The 20,137-nt window shown below is 42.1% G+C and overlaps 1 protein-coding gene and 1 long non-coding RNA gene across 2 annotated transcripts; both read right to left on the bottom strand.

Moving 5' to 3' along the window:
• Window positions 1–386: 386 nt before the first annotated feature.
• Window positions 387–8,130, bottom strand: LOC145864030 (kinesin-like protein KIF16B). The gene is made up of 6 exons (XM_082968947.1): window positions 8,101–8,130; window positions 6,076–6,192; window positions 4,001–4,098; window positions 2,508–2,623; window positions 1,291–1,433; window positions 387–563 (listed from the first exon to the last, which is right to left on the bottom strand). The coding sequence occupies exons 1-6, from the start codon at window positions 8,128–8,130 to the stop codon at window positions 387–389; spliced, it is 681 nt and encodes a 226-aa protein (XP_082825073.1).
• A 6,633-nt stretch (window positions 8,131–14,763) lies between these two features.
• LOC145880034 (uncharacterized) lies at window positions 14,764–17,607 on the bottom strand. The gene is made up of 3 exons (XR_014392928.1): window positions 16,780–17,607; window positions 15,072–15,144; window positions 14,764–14,879 (listed from the first exon to the last, which is right to left on the bottom strand). It is a non-coding gene; the product is annotated as an uncharacterized LOC145880034 (long non-coding RNA).
• Window positions 17,608–20,137: the final 2,530 nt, after the last annotated feature.

The following is a 20,137-nucleotide window of genomic DNA, read 5'->3' as shown; positions in this document are numbered from 1 at the left end:
GTGTGACGAGCTGATGCCTATGCATTTGCTGTTTGAGATGCTGTAGCAGCAGCTCTTGCGCTGCCTGACAGATTTTCCGCTCAAAGGCTGTGCATTCTGTACCTGTGTGATAAATTAGATCCATAACGAATATACTTCACACGCAAAACAATTTAATTCCACGAAATTATGCAAATTAACCTATAGACTGATAAGCATGAACAGTGATATGCATTTACATCGACTGGAATTTCCATGAATGAATAGGCTAAAAAGCATTATTTTGCAATTCGATTGTTCTCTTCTCCCGGACAATTGACCAGCAGCAATTTTATTTATTGGCTTTTCATTTTTTATGTAATCGGCTAAAAGCTGGCTAACAGAAACCCTGGTGTGTGTACTAAGCATCATTTACCCAGAGCAGAGATGACAATGCCCAGTGTGACCAGGGACTTGTTGATGTTGGCTCCTTCCTTCAGCCTGGCACCGGTGGCGCACGTGGCGTCGGCCCTCTCACTGCCCGCCAAATCTACCAGGTGGATCTTACTCACCATCTCACATGGCAGCTCTGCATCAAAACGAGCCTGGAGATGGGTACATACACTCAGAGCTGTTATCCATGGGAATGGATGAAGGGAGGGAGAGAGAGAAGGATCCAAAGCAAACCATCCATTTAACCTGTTGGGGCTAGGGGGCAGTATTTACACGGCCGGATAAAAAACGTACCGGATTTAATCTGGTTACTACTCCTGCCCAGTAACTAGAATATGCATATAATTATTAGCTCTGGATAGAAAACACTCAAGTTTCTAAAACTGTTTGAATGGTGTCTGAGTATAACAGAACTCATATGGCAGGCCAAAACCTGAGAAGATTCCATGCAGGAAGTGGAAATCTGATTTGTGGAATCACCTTCAACACTTTGCCTATGAAGGGCAAAGGGGAACTAACAATCAATACGGTGCTACTTAACATGTATAGCTGGATGTGGCTCAAAGCAAACATGTTCAATACTAATTTTGGACAAATTTACTCAATAAATGGACTAACTGGCTCTTGAGGGCTGGTCTTCGGTTGCACCCTAAGGCTAGAAAATATAGTATTTACAAAATCAAAAGCGTCAACCACACACACCAGTTGATAAGGTTGTAAGCACGGTTGTGGGTTCAATTCCCTACAGGGATCACACAGTGACACAGAAACATTTATGACTCAATGTACAGTAAGATGCTTTGGATAAAAGTAGCATATATTGTTATATTAATCAAAATAGATGTAGTGAACACTTGGTCACTAACAGTGTGTGTGTACCTGCGTGAAGTTGATGGTGAAGATGGCGTGCGAGCGGCTGCTAACATCGTTCATGCCCGTGCTCGACGTGGTGCGTTTGGCTTTCCCAGCATGCAACAGCTTCTCTATATCCCTGTAGTTCTGAACCAGGTGCTTCGACAGGTCTGAACACACACACACCCCCCCAAGGAGAATCACACTGACACATCACATATACTGACATGCTCAGATCCTGTTAGTCACTATGACCTGTCTGTGTTGGTTAGCATCATGCCTGTCTACGGCCCAGACCAGTAGGAGAATCTCACTGGAGAAAGGAGCCTTGTCAACATAGAAAGGTACCCTTTTCAGACTTACGGAATGTGCCACCTTGAAAGCACCTCGGCTACGACATGTTTGTTTGTCTGTCTAAGGGTAAACTACAGCTTTCTAAATGCCTGCCATGAAACCTCTGGAGATTGCTTCGAAGTGCCACTGAACAGCCATTTTACTTGTCTGTAAAGGAATGCCGCTTCTGAAGTGGGACTAACGTCCATCACCAGAACTGTCAATTAAATAATCTCCAGCTGCGAGCACTCAGACCACTCTCCTAAAAAAGGGATGTTAAAGTTAATTAAATACTGTGACTTACCAAGACATTTAGTAGAAATAAAACATCTAGCTACCATACCATAAAAAATTACACTGCAGTAAAAGCAGCGATGTCTATTGTGGTCAGGGAAACAGACAAAACATTCTATGCCAGAGCAGAATTCTACTGTCTGAAAAAGTACAGATGTTTCTGATGCAGAACTTTTTAAAAATTGTCTTAAAGGTTATCAATTGTTGCTATCGACCCGTCACTGTACCAGCATTCTGTCTGTAAAGGGTAATATAATGAATAGAACGGTCTTGGAAGCTCTAACCCTGGTAATTTGACTGGTAAACTCATGGGTATACTCGCAATGGCTGCAATAATTTCCATGGTATTTTGGAATGTTCTATCAACTGATGCTGGATTGCCATGGTAATTTAGAATGGAATGCATTTTTGTAGTGTCAGCAGAAATTGAAGGGTACACCTTCAGCTTTTACTTCCTATACTCAAAATGGCTGCCAGTCCACCCATTTTGCCATCATTGACTTGACTGGAGATGCCCTCTCTATTCATTGTATTTATATGCTTGTCAACATTATGATTATACCACTGGTCTGTTCTTAATCAATGTGGTAGTATGGTTGTGAGAGAGGAAGTCTTACCCTCCACATACGGCCCATCCTTGGGGTGTTCTCTGACCTTGAGTCCTGACCCGTTCTCTGGGCTCTTCTTAGTCGTGAGAAGATCCTGCACACGCTCATTATAGATCTCCAGGTAACTAACAGAAGAACACATGGAACATTTCACATCACCATCGTCAGACTGCAGAACAATCTACCGCATGCTTCCTTCAGTAGCTACATGCTCTAAAGAGGTTGGCCATGTGATTAAAACTACTTGTCTTCATTCCACTATCAAACCTCAGAGAATTACATCAGTCTGAAGACGTTAGAAAGCTACTCCATTTCCTGTTCCTGATGTCTGTCACACTGACATGGCTGCTTTCACTCAACCATAAGAAAAATATCAACACAACTTTTCACTAGATCCATCCACTGACAAATGGTATTTCAAGCTCATTTTCAGCGCTCAGTTAACGAATTACCCAATTAAACCATGTCAGAAAAACACATTAAAATCCATGATTTTTCTCATCGATTGTTGTACTGACAGAGATTAAAGAGACTAACTTCAGAGCAAATAATATTCACCGCCTGAACAGAGATTCTGTTCATTTGTTAGCGAGAGGAAATGACAGTGAATGTTATTGCTCAGTTGTTTGGAAAACTCGAGTCAACGACCTGCCTACTTTAGTGCTCACAATGATTTCTCTGTGAGCACACAAATGAAAGCTGAAACAACTTCCACCTGAATACATTTTAAAACACCTAGATGATATTTATTGAATTACAATAGTTCTCACAACCCATTTATTCTGACAGTGGCTGGGGAAATGTTTTTATTTAGTCATAAAAGCCAAAATAATTATTACTGACAGGAGAGATGTTAAATTACAGCGTTTCTTTATGCTCATTGGCATACAGACATACAGCATGCACTTTGTACTCCGCAATCATTCACAATGGGCAGAAGTCTATTAAGGCAAAAGTTTGGCTTGCCAGTCAGGTCAGCTACTGTAGCAATTAGCTCAGCTAGTCTATCCTATGAGGATTGGCAGTCAGGTAAGCTAGCACTCCTCTATGGGGTTTGGCAATTAATTCAGCTAGCGGATAGCTAGCTATTGTCCCTCAGACTTCCAGTTGGGGCATCCACCACATATTGTTCTTATCTACACTACTGGCTAAAAGTCTAGCCAGGTAAAAGTCTAGCCAGGTAAAAGTCTAGCCAGGTAAAAGTCTAGCCAGGTAAAAGTCTAGCCAGGTAAAAGTCTAGCCAGGTAAATGCAGCAAAAACCAACAGATGGCCGCACATGGGCCATTCCTCACTTGTCAGGTAATTAGTTACTTGTTAGATAGGAGCTAAATTAATATGCCATCCAGCCAAGACCGTTGGACCACAGTGTCTGCCAGACGTATTTAAACTGCTACTGGTCCCCCAGAGGAAATCTGTACCTTGTAGCCATCTCGTGTCGCCATAAAATGTTCCGTGACAGCATCCTGGTTGTTGTTTGTTGCTCAGCAGTGCTGACTCTTACCTGACCTCTGTGCGGAATGAGGCCCCATCCCCCTGGCTCTTCTCTGATATCTGACAGAACAGGCCTTCACAGATCCGTGGAATCAGACCTATATCTCCCTGCAACAGTAGAAAGTATGACAGAGGACTTACATTTATATTTGCTAAACATACTGTAATAATATAATAATACCCTTCAGAATTATTTACATTTATTATAAATAAATGAAAACTGTATTTGATTAACCTTAGTACTATCCCTGTTCACCATTAGAGGCTATGTGTGGTAAAACATTTCCTATATACCATCTCCTCTTCTGTCCACACACTGACTCATCCATTCAGGCAACTGCTTTAACAGCCTACAAATACCAACTAGCCAGCCAGCCAGGGCATCTAATGTGGAGTTAGCGTTACTGAGGCGTAACAGCACGTCGGTCCACTCTGATTTGTGATGTCCTGTCCTTGTTTCTAATTAGCACACACAGCAGATAGTGAATATTGTTATTAACAGCCCTGTATGATTATCCTACATGTTGACAGCAGCTCTGTATGGTGCTGTTGACCTTGTATAAAAGTATCCTGGTGGTTAGACAAGCAGAAAACTCATTAGCCTCAGACAGTCTGACTTTTGTGTACTGAGTGTTTCCTGTGCTGTGCAAGGAGAAGAGAGATATGGAGAGCGACAGTAAATGGACGGGACTCAGACGGCTCCACTCATCACATTTTCTGATTAGTGGAGAGAAACAAATAAAATGTTATGTCACATGCGCCGAATTCAACAGGTGTAGCCCTTAGTGACATGCTTACTTACAAGCCCTTAACCAACAATGCCTTAAGAGAGAAAGTAACAAATAATTAAACATCAGCAGTAAAATAACAATAGTGAGGCTTAATACAAGGGGTACCAGTACAGAGTCAATGTGCGGGGGCACCGGTTAGTCGAAGTAATATGTACATTTAGGTAGAGTTAAAGTAAATAAACAGAGTAGGAGCAGCATAAAAGAGGGGTCTGGGTAGCCCTTTGATTAGCTGTTCAGGAGTCTTATGGCGTCGGGTAGAAGCTGTTCAGAAGCCTCTTGGACCTAGACGTGGCGCTCCGGTACCGCTTGCCATGCAGTAGCAGAGAGAACAGTCCATGACAAGGGTGGCTGGAGTCTGACAATTTTTAAGGCCTTCCTCGGACACAGCCTGGTACAGAGGTCCTGGATGCCAGGAAGCTTGGCCCAAGTAAGATACTGAGCCGTACGTACTACCCTCTGTAGTGTCTTGCGGTCAGAGGCCATACCAGGCAGTGATGCAACCGGTCAGGATGCTCTCGATGGTGCAGCTGTAAAACCTTTTGAGGATCTGGGGGCCCATGCCAAATCTTTTCAGTCTCCTGAGGGGGAATATGCTTTGCCGTGCCCTCTTAACAACTGTCTTTGTGTGCTTGGACCATGATAGTTTGTTGGTGATGTGGACACCAAGGAACTTGAAGCTCTCAACCTGCTCCACTACAGCCACGTCGATGAGAATGGGGACGTGCTCGGTCCTCCTTTTCCTGTAGTCCACAATCATCTCCTTTGTCTTGACCACGTTGAGGGAGAGGTGGTTGTCCTGGCACCACACAGCCAGGTCTCTGACCTCCTCCCTATAGGCTGTCTCATCGTTGTTGGCCATCAGGCCTACCACTGTTGTGTCATCGGAAAACTTGATGATGGTGTTGGAGTCGTGCCTGGCCATGCAGTCATGAGTGAACAGGGAGTACACGAGGGCACTGAGCACACACCCGAGGGGCCCCCGTGTTGAGGATCAGCGTGGCGTATGTGTTGCTGCCTACTCGTTCCACCTGGGGGCGGCCTGTTAGGAAGTCCAGGATCAAGTTGCAGAGAGATTTAAAAAATGGATAGAAATGGTTCATTCAGGAAGAAAATAAGGGTTTCTTACAGAATTCACTGAATTGAAATGGAATAATTGAAGGCAACACTACAGGATACATAGAACTGCATATTATTCAATAGGATCTCTGTGGCACAAACACTAACTCAAACAGCTCTGTGACCGGAGTGAATCAACAATAGTGCATATTATCATGGCGTCTCAAAAGTGACTTACTGGGCTTCCCATCATGGTATGAGACTTCCCTGATCCCGTCTGTCCATAGGCGAACACACAGGCGTTATAACCATCAAACGCTGCCTCCAGGACATCACAGCCCAAGTCTTTAAACACCTGCAATGACACAGAGAAACATCACAGTGCAAGTCTTTAAACACCTGAAACTATATGCGCTGACCAACTAGCAAGTGTCTTGACTGACATATTCAACCTCTCCCTGTCGGAGTCTGTAATAACAAAATGTTTCAAGCAGACCACCATAGTCCCTGTGCCCAAGAACACTAAGGTAACCTGCCTACAGTGGCTTGCGAAAGTATTCACCCCCCCCCCCCCCCCCTTGGCATTTTTCTTATTTTGTTGCCTTACAACCTGGAATTAAAATAGATTTTTGGGGGGTTTGTATCATTTGATTTACACAACATGCCTACCACTTTGAAGATGCAAATGAAAACTTGAGCGTGCATAACTATTCACCCCCCCCCTGTTATTTAGTGTCCATCATTCCTTCAATTCTGACCAGTTTCCCAATCTCTGCCGATGAAAAACATCCCCACAGCATTAGACCGACTAGCCATACCGATTAATTAGGGCCAATTTCACATTTTCATAACTATCAGTAATCGGCATTTTTGGATGCCGATTATATTGCATTCCATGAGGAAACTGACAGGCTGACCACCCGTTACGCGAGTGCAGCAAGGAGCCAAGGTAAGTTGCTAGCTAGCATTACACTTTTTTATTTTTTATTTTTTTTAAATCAAATCTTAACATAATCACTAGTTAACCTAGTAATATCATAAACCATGTGCAGTTAACTAGCTTGTCCTATGTTGCATATAGTCAATGCGGTGCCTGTTAATTTATCATCGAATCACAGCCTACTTCACCAAACGGGTGATGTTTTTAAAAAAAGCGCAATCGTTGCACGAATGTACCTAACCATAAACAATGGTTTCCTTAAAATCAATACACAGAAGTATATTTTTTTTAAACCTGCATATTTAGTTTAAAGAAATTCATGTTAGCAGGCAATATTAACTAGGGAAATTGTGTCACTTCTTTCGCGTTCATTGCATGCAGAGTCAGGGTATATGCAACGGTTTGGGCCGCCTGGCTCGTTGCGAACTAATTTGCCAGAATTTTACATAATTATGACATAACATTGAAGGTTGTGCAATGTAACAGCAATATTTAGACTTAGGGTTGCCAACCGTTCGAAAAAATATGGAACGGTTCCGTATTTCACTGAAAAAATAAACGTTTTGCTTTCAAAATGATAGTTTCCGGATTTGACCATATTAATAACCAAAGGCTCGTAATTTCTGTGTTAATTATAATTAAGTCTATGATTTGATATTTGATAGAGCAGTGACTGAGCAGTGGCAGGCAGCAGCATGCTCGTAAGCATTCATTCAAACTTTACTACGTTTGCCAACAGCTCTTAGCAATGGTTGATTCACACGCTGTTCATGACTTCAAGCCTATCAACTCCTGAGATTAGGCTGGCAATGCTAGTGCCTATTAGAAGATCCAATAGGCAAAAGTATATGAAATACAAATGGTATAGAGAGAAATAGTCGACGCGTCATAATTCCTATAATAACTACAACCTAAAACTTCTTAACTGGGAATATTGAAGAACTGGGAATATTGAACCACCAGCTTTCATGTTCTGAGGAAGGAACTTAAACGTTAGCTTATTGACAAATGTTAGCTTATTTACATGGCACATACTGCACTTACCTTCTCCAACACTGTTTTTCCATTATTTAAACCAAATTGAGCATGTTTCATTATTTATTTGAGACCAAAGAGATTTTATTTATGTATTATATTAAGTTAAAACAAAAGTAAACAACAATACTGAATGAACAATGAGAACCATTGTTCATTCAGTATTGTTGTAATTGTCATTATTACAAATATCTATATTTTTTTCATTAATTGCCCAATTAAATCGGTATCGGGTTTTTTGGTCCTCCAATAATCGCTATCGGCTTTGAAAAATCGGAATCGGTTTACCTCTACACAGCATGATGCTGCCACCACCATGCTTATGGTATGGTGTCCTCGGGGTGATGAGGTGTCGGGTTTGCGCCAGAAATAGCGTTTTCCTTGATGGCCAAAAAGCTCAATATTTGTTTCATCTGAGCAGAGTACCTTCTTCCATATGTTTGGAAAGTCTCCCACATGCCGAAGACCAAACATGTTTGCTTATTTTTTTTCTTTAAGCAATGGCTTTTTCTGGCCACTCTTCTGTAAAGCCTAACTCTGTGGAGTGTACGGCTTAAAGTGGTCCTATGGACAGATACTCCAATGTCCGATGTGGAGCTTTGCAGCTCCTTCAGAGTCAGCTTTGGTCTCTTTGTTGCCTCTCCAATTAATGCCCTCCTTGCCTGGTCCGTGAGTTTTGGTGGGTAGCCCTCTCTTGGCAGGTTTGTTGTAGTGCCATATTATTTCCATTTTTAAATAATGGATTTAAATGGTGCTCCATGGGATGTTCAAAGTTTCAGATATTTTTTTAGAACCCAACCCTGATCTGTACTTCTCCACAACTTTGTCCCTGACCTGTTTGGAGAGCTCCTTGGTTTTATATTGCCACTTGCTTGGTTGTGCCCCTTGCAGTCTCTGGGGCCTTTCAGAACAGGTGTGTATATTAGAGGTCGACCGATTAATCGGAATGGGCGATTAATTTGGGCCGATTTCAAGTTTTCATAATCTGTATTTTTGGACACTGATTGTGGCCATTATTTATTTACACCTTTATTTAACTAGGCAAGTCAGTTAAGAACACATTCTCAATGATTTTCAATGACGGCCTAGGAACGGTGAGTTAACTGCCTTGTTCAGGGGCAGAACGACAGATTTTTACCTTGTCAGCTCGGGGATTTGTTTTTGCAACCTTCCGGTTACTAGTCCAACGCTCTAACCACCTGCCTTACATTGCACTCCACGAGGAGCCTGCGTGGCAGGCTGACTACCTGTTACACGAGGGCAGCAAGAAGCCAAGGTAAGTTGCTAGCTAGCATTAAATGTATCTTATAAAAAACAGACTACACATGGTTGATGATATTACTAGTTTATCGAGCTTGTCCTGCATTGCATATAATCGATGCGGTGCCTGTTCATTTCTCGTCGAATCACAGCCTACTTCGCCAAACGGGTGAGGATTTAACAAGCACATTCGCGAAAAAAAAAGCGCTGTCGTTGCACCAATGTGTACCTAACCATAAACAATGCCTTTCTTTAAAATCAAAACACAAGTATATATTTTTAAACCTGCATATTTAGTTAATATTGCCTGCTAACATGAATTTCTTATAACTAGGGAAATTGTGTCACTTCTCTAGCGTTCCGTGCAAGCAGTCAGGGTATATGCAGCAGTTTGGGCCGCCTGGCTTGTTGCGAACTGTGTGAAGACCATTTCTTCCTAACAAAGACCGTAATTAATTTGCCAGAATTGTACATAATTATGACATAACATTGAATGTTGTACAATGTAACAGCAATATTTAGACTTAGGGATGCCATCCGTTAGATAAAAAGATAGTTTCCGGATACGATCATATTAATGACCTAAGGCTCGTATTTCTGTGTGTTATGTTATAATTAAGTCTATGATTTGATATTTGATAGAGCAGTCTGACTGAGCGATGGTAGGCAGCAGCAGGCTTGTAAGCATTCATTCAAACAGCACTTTCCTGCGTTTGCCAGCAGTTCTTCAAGCATTGAGCTGTTTATGACTTCAAGCCTATCAACTCCCGAGATTAGGCTGGTGTAACCGATGTGAAATGGCTAGCTAGTTAGCGGGGTGCGCGCTAATAGCGTCACTCACCCTGAGACTTGGAGTAGTTGTTCCCCTTGCTCTGCAAGGGATGTGGCTTTTGTGGAGCAATGGCTAACGATGCTTTGAGGGTGGCTGTTGTCGACGTGTTCCTGGTTCGAGCCCAGGTAGGGGCGAGGAGAGGGACGGAAGCTATACTGTTACACTGGCAATACTAAAGTGCCTATAAGAACATCCAATAGTCAAAGGTATATGAAATACAAATGGTATAGAGAGAAATAGTCCTATAATAACTACAACCTAAAACTTCTTAACTGGGAATATTGAAGACTCATGTTAAAAGGAACCACCAGCTTTCATATGTTCTCATGTTCTGAGCAAGGAACTTAAACGTTAGCTTTCTTACATGGCACATATTGCACTTTTACTTTCTTCTCCAACACTTTGTTTTTGCATTATTTCAACCAAATTGAACATGTTTCACTATTTATTTGAGGCTAAATGGATTTTATCCATGTATTATTTTAAATTAAAATAAGTGTTCATTCAGTATTGTTGTAATTGTCATTATTACAAATAAATAAATAATTCGGCCGATTAAATCGGTATCGGGCTTTTTTCGGGTCCTCCAATAATCGGTATCGGCGTTGAAAAACCATAATCGGTCGACCTCTAGTGTATATATATATATATATACACACTGAGATCATGAGACAGATTGCACACAGGTGGACTTTATTTAACTAATTATGTGACTTCTGAAGGGAATTAGTTGCACCAGATGTTATTTAGTGGCTTCATAGTAAAGGGGGTGAATACATGTACATGCACCCCTTTTCCATTTTTTTAAACAAATCATTTTTTTCATTTCACCAATTGACTATTTTGTGTATGTCAATTACATGAAATCCAAATAAAATCAATTTAAATATAAGTTGTAATGCAACAAAATAGGAAAAACACCGACCTGTAGCACTCACATCTGTAGCCATGAAGTGGTTTGAAAGGCGGCTCATATCAACACCATTGTCCCAGAAACACTAGACCCACTCCAATTTGCATACCATCCTAACAGATGATTCAATCTCTATTGCACTCCACACTGCCCTTTCACACCTGGACAAAAGGAAGACCTATTTGAGAACGCTATTCATTGACTACAGCTCAGCGTTCAACACCATAGAGCCCTCAAAGCTCATCACTAAGCTAAGGACCCTGGGACTAAACACCTCCCTCTGCAACTGGATCCTGGACTTCCTGATGGGCCACCTCCAGGCTGTAAGATTAGGTAACACATCCGCCACGCTGATCCTCAATCAATCAAATGTATTTTTAACCTGTTAGGGCTAGGGGGCAGTATTGACACGGCCGGATAAAAAAACGTACCCGATTTAATCTGGTTACTACTCCTGCCCAGTAACTAGAATATGCATATAATTATTGGCTTTGGATAGAAAACACCCTAAAGTTTCTAAAACTGTTTGAATGGTGTCTGGGAGTATAACAGAACTCATATGGCAGGCCAAAACCTGAGAAGATTCCATGCAGGAAGTGGCCTGTCTAACAAGTTGTGTTTCATCTTGGCTCTTTTTATTGAAGATCTTTGCTCTAACGTGACACTTCCTACGGCTCCCATAGGCTCTCAGAGCCCGGGAAAAAGCTGAACGATATCGAGGCAGCCTCTGGCTGAAACACATTATCGCTTTTGGCAAGTGGCCGATCAGAGTACTATGGGCTTAGGCGCGTGCCCGAGTCGACCCCATGCTTTATTTTCTTTCGTCTGTTTACCTAAACGCAGATTCCCGGTCGGAATATTATCGCTTTTTTATGAGAAAATGGCATAAAAATTGATTTTAAACAGCGGTTGACATGCTTCGAAGTACGGTAATGGAATATTTAGACATTTTGTCACGAATTGCGCCATGCTCGTCACCCTTATTTACCCTTTCGGATAGTGTCTTGAACGCACGAACAAAACGCAGCTGTTTGGATATAACTATGGATTATTTTGAACCAAACCAACATTTGTTATTGAAGTAGAAGTCCTGGGAGTGCATTCTGACGAAGACAGCCAAGGTAATAACATTTTTCTTATAGTAAATCTAACTTTGGTGAGTGCTAAACTTGCTGGGTGTCTAAATAGCCCGGCATCACAGGGCTATCTACTGAGAATATTTCAAAATGTGCTTTCACCGAAAAGCTATTTTAAAATCGGACATATCGAGTGCATAGAGGAGTTCTGTATCTATAATTCTTATGCTTTTTGTGAACGTTTATCGTGAGTAATTTAGTAAATTCACCGGCAGTGTTCGGTGGGAATGCTAGTCACATGCTAATGTAAAAAGCTGGTTTTTGATATAAATATGAACTTGATTGAACAAAACATGCATGTATTGTATAACATAATGTCCTAGGGTTGTCATCTGATGAAGATCACAAGGTTAGTGCTGCATTTAGCTGTGGTTGTTTTTTGTGACATTATATGCTAGCTTGAAAAATGGGTGTCTGATTATTTCTGGCTGGGTACTCTGCTGACATAATCTAATGTTTTGCTTTCGTTGTAAAGCCTTTTTGAAATCGGACAGTGTGGTTAGATTAACGAGAGTTGTCTTTAAAATGGTGTAAAATAGTCATATGTTTGAAAAATTGAAGTTTTTGCATTTGAGGTTTTTGAATAACGCGCCACGGGATTACACTGGCTGTTACGTAGGTGGGACGATTTGGTGCCACCTACCCTAGAGAGGATAAAGCCCTTCTTACATCAGCTGATGTCACAAAGTGCTGTACAGAAACCCAGCCTAAAACCCCAAACAGCAAGCAATGCAGGTGTAGAAGCACAGTGGCTAGGAAAAACTCCCTAGAAAGGAACCTAGAGAGGAACCAGGCACCGGGGCCCCCTCGGGGATGCGTGCTCAGTTCCCTCCTGTACGCCCTGTTCACTCATGACTGCATGGCCTGGCACGACTCCAACACCATCATCAAGTTTGCCAATGACACAACAGGGGTAGACCTGATCACCGACGAGACAGCCTATAGGGAGGAGGTCAGAGACCTGGCCGTGTGGTGCCAGGACAACAACCTCTCCCTCATCGTGATCAAGTCAAAGGAGATGATTGTGGACTACAGGAAAAGGAGGACCAAGTACGCCCCCATTTTCATCGATTGGGCTGTAGTGGAGCTTCAAGTTCCTTGGTGTCCACATCAACAAAATAACATGGTCCAAGCACACCAAGACAATCATGATGAGGGCACTGTTACGTACTAGTTCTCAGAGTAAAAACTCAACTGACACTGAAAGCTTAACCAAGTTTATCCTTCCCAGAGGAGCAATACAGCTGCATTAGACAAAGACATTGTTCACACAAGGACTGATATTTAACCCGTTCTCCTAGGCCGAGTCTCCTCCTACACATCTGAACAAACATTGTGTCTTTACTGCTAGGCAGGACAAAGTAATACGGCCATAAACTTATTTCTCCCTTAATGTGACCTGACCTCGACCCCCCTTCATCACTAATCCATGGCTCTCTCCCCTTATCAATGCCTGCCACATGTGATTGCTTCCCTGCACTCAATATTTCAATAGCATACCTGATATAATGTAAACAGTATACATTACCCTCTCTCCCTAAGTGACATGAATAAGTATATTCCATATTCTCAGAACCCAACAGCACGACAAAACCTATTCCCCTTCAGGAGACTGAAAAGATTTTGCATGGGTCCTCAAAGGGTTCTACAGCTGCACCATCGAGAGCATCCTGAATAGTTGCATTACTGCCTGGTATGACAACTGCTCAGCCTCCAACCGCAAGGCACTACAGTGGGTAGTGCGTACGGCCCAGTACATCACTGGAGCCAAGCTTCCTGCCATACAGGACCTCTATACCAGGCGGTGTCCGAGGAAGGCCCTAAAAATTGTCCAACTCCAGCCACCCTAGTCATAGACTGTTCTCTCTGCTACCGGATGGCAAGCAGTACTGGAGTGCCAAGTCTTGGTCCAAGAGGCTTCTGAACGGCTAAACAAGCCACAAGACTCCTGAACATCTAATCAAATGGCTACCCAGACTATTTGCACTGTCTCCCCCCCTCTCTTTTACACCACTGCTGCTCTCTTATCATCTATGCATAGTCACTTTAATAACTACATATACATATTACCTCAACTAACCGGTGTCCCTGCACATTGACTCTGTACCGGTACCCCCCTGTATATAGCCTCACTATTGTTATTTGACTGCTGCTCTTTAATTATTTTATCATTTTTTTTAAGGCATTTTTTTTCCCGGCATTTTTTTTTTAACAGCATTGTTGGTTAAGGGCTTGTAAGTAAGCATTTCACTGTAAGGTCTACAGCCGTTTTATTCAGCGCATGTGACAAATAACATTTGATTTTTATTTGGTTTTAGGTACAGAGTATGCAATGGTTGGGGACAGGTTCACAAGAGTTGGTCTTACTTCAACATGTATAGTATTATATACAGCCTCAGACAGTGCATGGTGTACAAAATACTGGAATCTTAGTAGACAGTGGTGAGAGAGGAGCATAGGAGGTGTCCTATATGTAATTATATGGGGTGCAACAGTGATGGGGGTGGTTGAAGAGGGCCCTGGGGGTGAGAGTAAGAGGTGAAATAGGGGTTAAGCCTGAAGCATGTGTGAAAACAGGGTGAATTCAGTCAGTATCTGAGGGTTCTGCTCTAGAGTACAAAGAGTTTGAAGAACATCACTGCAGGACTCAAGTCTGGAGCTGAAGATAAGAGATGCACAGCCTCTCCTCCATGTAGAAAAGAGAACACACACACACCATAGAGTATAGCTGATCAAGTTGTAACCAACAGCTTACCACTTGGCTTGAGAGTGGCTGCAGGTTTATAGGTGTGTTTGTGTTCTATACCTTCTCCTGAGGCACAAAGTTGGGGCTTCCGACATCTGTAGAATCGTAGGAGAAATCATAGGAGAATGACTGTCTGCCTCTGTCCTTCAGCCCAGTGCCAGGGGTGCCTTTGGAAAGGTGCTACAAGCATAATAGCTTAGATTAATTTATAAAACAGGAGCGGTATTGTTATTTTAGTCATTGTGCAACATGTCATCCTCATTCTAGAGCCTTTAGTTGGTCCCGATATTTGTACAAAAATGTCTCTTAAACATTGTTCTTTGAATGCTTAATTTTATATATATTTTGCATGGAAATTAATCAATAATTCACCTTTTTGTTGCAATCTATGGAAGTGGTGCTCCCCTCCATGTGGATAATGACCGTCGCAGACATTTCCTTTTCTCTGTGAAATTAATGTAGATTTTTGAGCAGTTTACTTTAAGTCAGTCAGGCTGTTTTATGTAGAAAACTGAATACAATGCCCAATGTAGGCCTACAGCCAATTGATTGTTAGGGCCTTGATAAATACAGTCAGTGTCATGATAATTTACTTGAATCAGAAATCCCCCTCTTATCAGGTAAGAAGAGTTGGAACTGTGCAGTTATTCTTTGAAAAATCACCATTGGACTTCAAAATGTGTTGTGTGAATGACGACTATATCACAACATATATAGCCTTCATTCTTATTCTGAGGAATATCTAGCCCATATAGACGCCAACTACATTTAGCCCCTATTGACGATAGTATGTTCTGGCCGGGGGAGTTTTATTTAGAGCTCAACGCTTGCTCGAAATGTTAACACGCGTCGCTTGCGGTTTGGTTTTGGAAACATAAGGAACGTATGTTTTATATAAGCGAGAAATCATTTTATTTTAAAACACGGTTATATTACTACACGCATTTATAGGGTTAGGGTTCCCACACAGCCATATGTCCATGTTACAGCGCTTGTTTACGGAAAACAGAGCAACGACAGAATCGACTATGTTCTAATCATCTGCGTCTACGAAAACCTGTGTGTAATAGGAATACACAAATGTGTTGTCACTGAAAGAATAATGTCGGCTGCAACTATTTAAACCGGTTAAAACAGTGAAGATATTTTACATTTGTGAAATTATTTTGTTAGGAGGGGACTTCATATTTCTACAACAATATTGCAATTGAGAATTGATTCACGTTTAGATGGAGTATTTGGCTGCCACAGCCAATTCTCCCCTAAACAGAACATTTTATGTCCTTGGACTATAAAGAGTAACATTAGCCCTTTAATGGACTAAAGAAGCCTAAGTCATATAATAAAAAAAAATACTGATATGTCAACATGACTGTACATAGCCCAGTGGTTAGAGCGTTGGACTAGTAACCGAACGGTTGCTAGATCAAATTCCCGAGCTGACAAGGTAAAAATCTGTCATTCTGCCCCTGAACAAGGCAGTTAACCCACTGTTCCTAGACTGTGATTGAAAATAAGAATTTGTTCTTAACTGACTTACCTAGTTAAATAAAATAAAGGCCTCGTTGAAACAGGGGATATGAGTTTGGGAAAGCATTTGATAGTACATTATCAGTTACAAAAAAATACTTGATTTAAATTGTATTTTTACCCAAAGTCAACCTTTAAAGTGATTGTCCAACGTTTGCAAATGTCTATGAAATATGACCTACATGAGTCAAATCGTTTTCCTGACACATTTTTTGTTAAAAAGTATTTTAAAAAGCAGCTTTTCTGTGTTTTATACGGCCTGTTTGAGGTGGAGTTTTTGGAAGTGTTTCTTCTAGAATGTATGCGGTGGCAACAAATACCACTATAGGATGAGTCAACAACATTATTTGGGTAGGAGTTAACAGAATGAACATATGAGATAGTAACTGAACAGTTACTTTAAAACTGCAACAACTTTCCACTTACACTGTTTTCAATATGCCCCTCCATGTACCCAAGAGAAGAATAATAAGTAATGTGAAACTGTGTAGAAATACTGTTCATTAACGTTGCTATAGTGCGTATTGACTGACTCCATCGGTATACAGACCTTTTCATCAAGGGTCGTACACGGACAGCCACACGCACTGACGCCATGGCACAGCGCACTTTCGTCCAAGTCACCTGAGAACTGCACCGTGTCAGTCACATAAGTAGCTACAATCCGTTAAAATCTTTGAAATGGCAACATACTGATTCAGTTTTAATAGCTGTGTGAAACTTACTCGTTTGCAGGCCTCTTCCAATAGTGTACTTCTCAGAACGGACTGATATCAATTTGATTAACTGCGTGATGCAGCTGCTGCCACTGTGCTTGTCCAAGTGTGCACAGACTCACCGCTAGGTGGCTCTACTTGATTTGGGCTCCAGTCTTCCACGGTCATGTCAAGAAGGTATTCCGCCACAGATAGAACAATGAGACAGATATTTAACCGGATGTATAAATGTGAAGCATGCGCTTGGCGTTTCCACTCACTACCTTATATGGTGGTTAGAGAAGGCCCAGTGGCCAGTGGGAGAAGATGGAGAGAGATGGATTATGGACGACATTCTCTCAACAGTTTTCTGTTTCTAAAACTATAATTTATTACGAACAGAGTGGACTAAGTGTTGTAGTCTTTACCCTTCGCCAAAGGTTTAAAAAATGGCGTTGTTTAGAAGGAGTACAGTTGTGAATTGAGTTATTGCACACGCACACATTAGAGTAGGCGTTCCCTAAAGGAAATAGCCAAATACATGCTAGAACGCGGCAATAGGATCTCGCTAGCCAGGTTGCGCTTGCTCGTGCTTGGCTCTGCCCCCTATGACTAATTCGGTCCCATTGAAAACGACAGGCTGTGGATAGCCAGGCTCAACAAGGGAAGATTCTGCAAATGGAAAAGCTTAATGGGAAGAAGGTTAAAAGCAATGTACCTCAAATCACATGTTATTTGCCACATGCGCCAAATACAACAGGTGAAGACCTTACAGTGAAATGCTTACCTGGTGCATATGCTATGTTGAGCGGAGTCATCAATGGGGTCACAATATCTATGTCCATAGATGATATTAAAGAAAATGTACAGATAGGATTCCTTAGTTTCAATGTTTGAGAATTTGTCCCATATGCACTGCATTGTCACTGACTTTGAGTAAAGCCTGTACAGGTCAGCTACTACAGCGACTGAAATGACTGCAACACTCAACAAAGAGCTGCAGTTAGTTTCAGAGTGGGTGGCAAGGAATAAGTTAGCCCTAAATATTTCTAAAACTAAAAGCATTGTATTTGGAACAATACACTCACTAAACCCTAAACCTCAACTAAATATTGTAATAAATCATGTGGAAATTGAGCAAGTTGAGATGACTAAACTGCTTGGAGTAACACTAGATTGTAAACTGTCATGGTCAAAACATATTGATGCAGTAGTAGCTAAGATGGGGAGAAGTCTGTCTATAATAAAGCAGTGCCACGCCTTCTTAACAACACTATCAACAAGGCAGGTCCTACAGGCCCTAGTATTGTCACACCTTGACTACTGTTCAGTCATGTGGTCAGGTGCCACAAAAAAGGACTTAGGAAAATTACAATTAGCTCAGAACAGGGCAGCACGGCTGGCCCTTGGATGTACGCAGAGAGCTAATATTAATAATATGCATGTCAGTCTCTCCTGGCTGAAAGTGGAGGAGAGATTGACTTCATCAGTACTTTTATTTATGAGAGGTATTGACATGTTGAATGCACCAAGCTGTCTGTCTAAACTACTGGCACACAGCTCGGACACCCATGCATACCCCACAAGAAATGCCACAAGAGGTCTCTTCACTGGCGAGTGTAGAGAGTATAGAGATAATGTTATCCACGTCGGCACCAATGATGTTAGGATGAAACAGTCAGAGGTCACCAAGCGCAACATAGCTTCAGCGTGTAAATCAGCCAGAAAGATGTGTCGGCATCGAGTAATTGTCTCTGGCCCCCTCCCAGTTAGGGGGAGTGATGAGCTCTACAGCAGTCTCACAACTCAATCGCTGGTTGAAAACTGTTTTCTGCCCCTCCCAAAAGATAGAATTTGTAGATAATTGGCCCTCTTTCTGGGACTCACCCACAAACAGGACCAAGCCTGGCCTGTTGAGGAGTGACGGACTCCATCCTAGCTGGAGGGGTGCTCTCATCTTATCTACGAACCTAGACAGGGCTCTAACTCCCCTAGCTCCACAATGAAATAGGGTGCAGGCCAGGCAGCAGGCTGTTAGCCAGCCTGCCAGCTTAGTGGAGTCTGCCACTAGCACAGTCAGTGTAGTCAGCTCAGCTATCCCCATTGAGACCGTGTCTGTGCCTCGACCTAGGTTGGGCAAAACTAAACATGGCGGTGTTCGCTTTAGCAATCTCACTAGAATAAAGACCTCCTCCATTCCTGCCATTATTGAAAGAGATCGTGATACCTCACATCTCAAAATAGGGCTACTTAATGTTAGATCCCTCACTTCAAAGGCAGTTATAGTCAATGAACTAATCACTGATCATAATCTTGATGTGATTGGCCTGACTGAAACATGGCTTAAGTCTGATGAATTTACTGTGTTAAATGAGGCCTCACCTCCTGGTTACACTAGTGACCATATCCCCCGTGCATCCCGCAAAGGCGGAGGTGTGGCTAACATTTATGATAGCAAAGTTCAATTTACAAAAAAACAACAACGACGTTTTTGTCTTTTGAGCTTCTAGTCATGAAATCTATGCAGCCTACTCAATCACTTTTTATAGCTACTGTTTACAGGCCTCCTGGGCCATATACAGCGTTCCTCACTGAGTTCCCTGAATTCCTATCGGACGGACATTGTAGTCACAGCAGATAATATTCTAATTTTTGGTGACTTTAATATTCACATGGAAAAGTCCACAGACCCACTCCAAAAGGCTTTCGGAGCCATCATCGACTCAGTGGGTTTTGTCCCGTGGACCTAGTTTTGTCCCGTGGAATAAATGTTGTGGATCTTTATGTTTTCCCTCATAATCCTGGACTATCGGACCACCATTTTATTACGTTTGCAATCGCAACAAATAATCTGCTCAGACCCCAACCAAGGAGCATCAAAAGTCGTGCTATAAATTCTCAGACAACCCAAAGATTCCTTGATGCCCTCCCAGACTCCCTCTGCCTACCCAAGGACATCAGAGGACAAAAATCAGTTAACCACCTAACTGAGGGACTCAATTTAACTTTGCGCAATACCCTAGATGCAGTTGCACCCCTAAAAACTGAAAGCATTTGAAAGCACAGAAAATAGCACAGAAAATAGACGAGCTTTGAAGCAAGCTTCCAGAAAATTGGAACGGAAATGGCGCCACACCAAACTGGAAGTCTTCCGACTAGCTTGGAAAGACAGTACCGTGCAGTATCGAAGAGTCCTCACTGCTGCTCGATCAT

The sequence above is a fragment of the Salmo salar genome, chromosome 01, assembly GCF_965601325.2.
Source record: "Salmo salar chromosome 01, fSalSal1, whole genome shotgun sequence".
NCBI lineage: Eukaryota > Metazoa > Chordata > Actinopteri > Salmoniformes > Salmonidae > Salmo > Salmo salar.
Note: the sequence above shows the minus strand (reverse complement) of the source record. Positions and strands in the feature narration are given on the sequence as shown.

Coding starts and splice junctions, on each gene's coding strand:
- LOC145864030 (XM_082968947.1), bottom strand. CDS start 8,130: ATGGTGGTGGCAGCATCATGCTGTGTAGAG. Junction 6,193..8,100: donor CAGCATCATGCTGTGTAGAG/GTAAACCGATTC, acceptor GTGTCATTGCAG/GTGTTTAAAGACTTGGGCTG. Junction 2,624..4,000: donor TCATTCCGCACAGAGGTCAG/GTAAGAGTCAGC, acceptor TTCTTCTGTTAG/TTACCTGGAGATCTATAATG.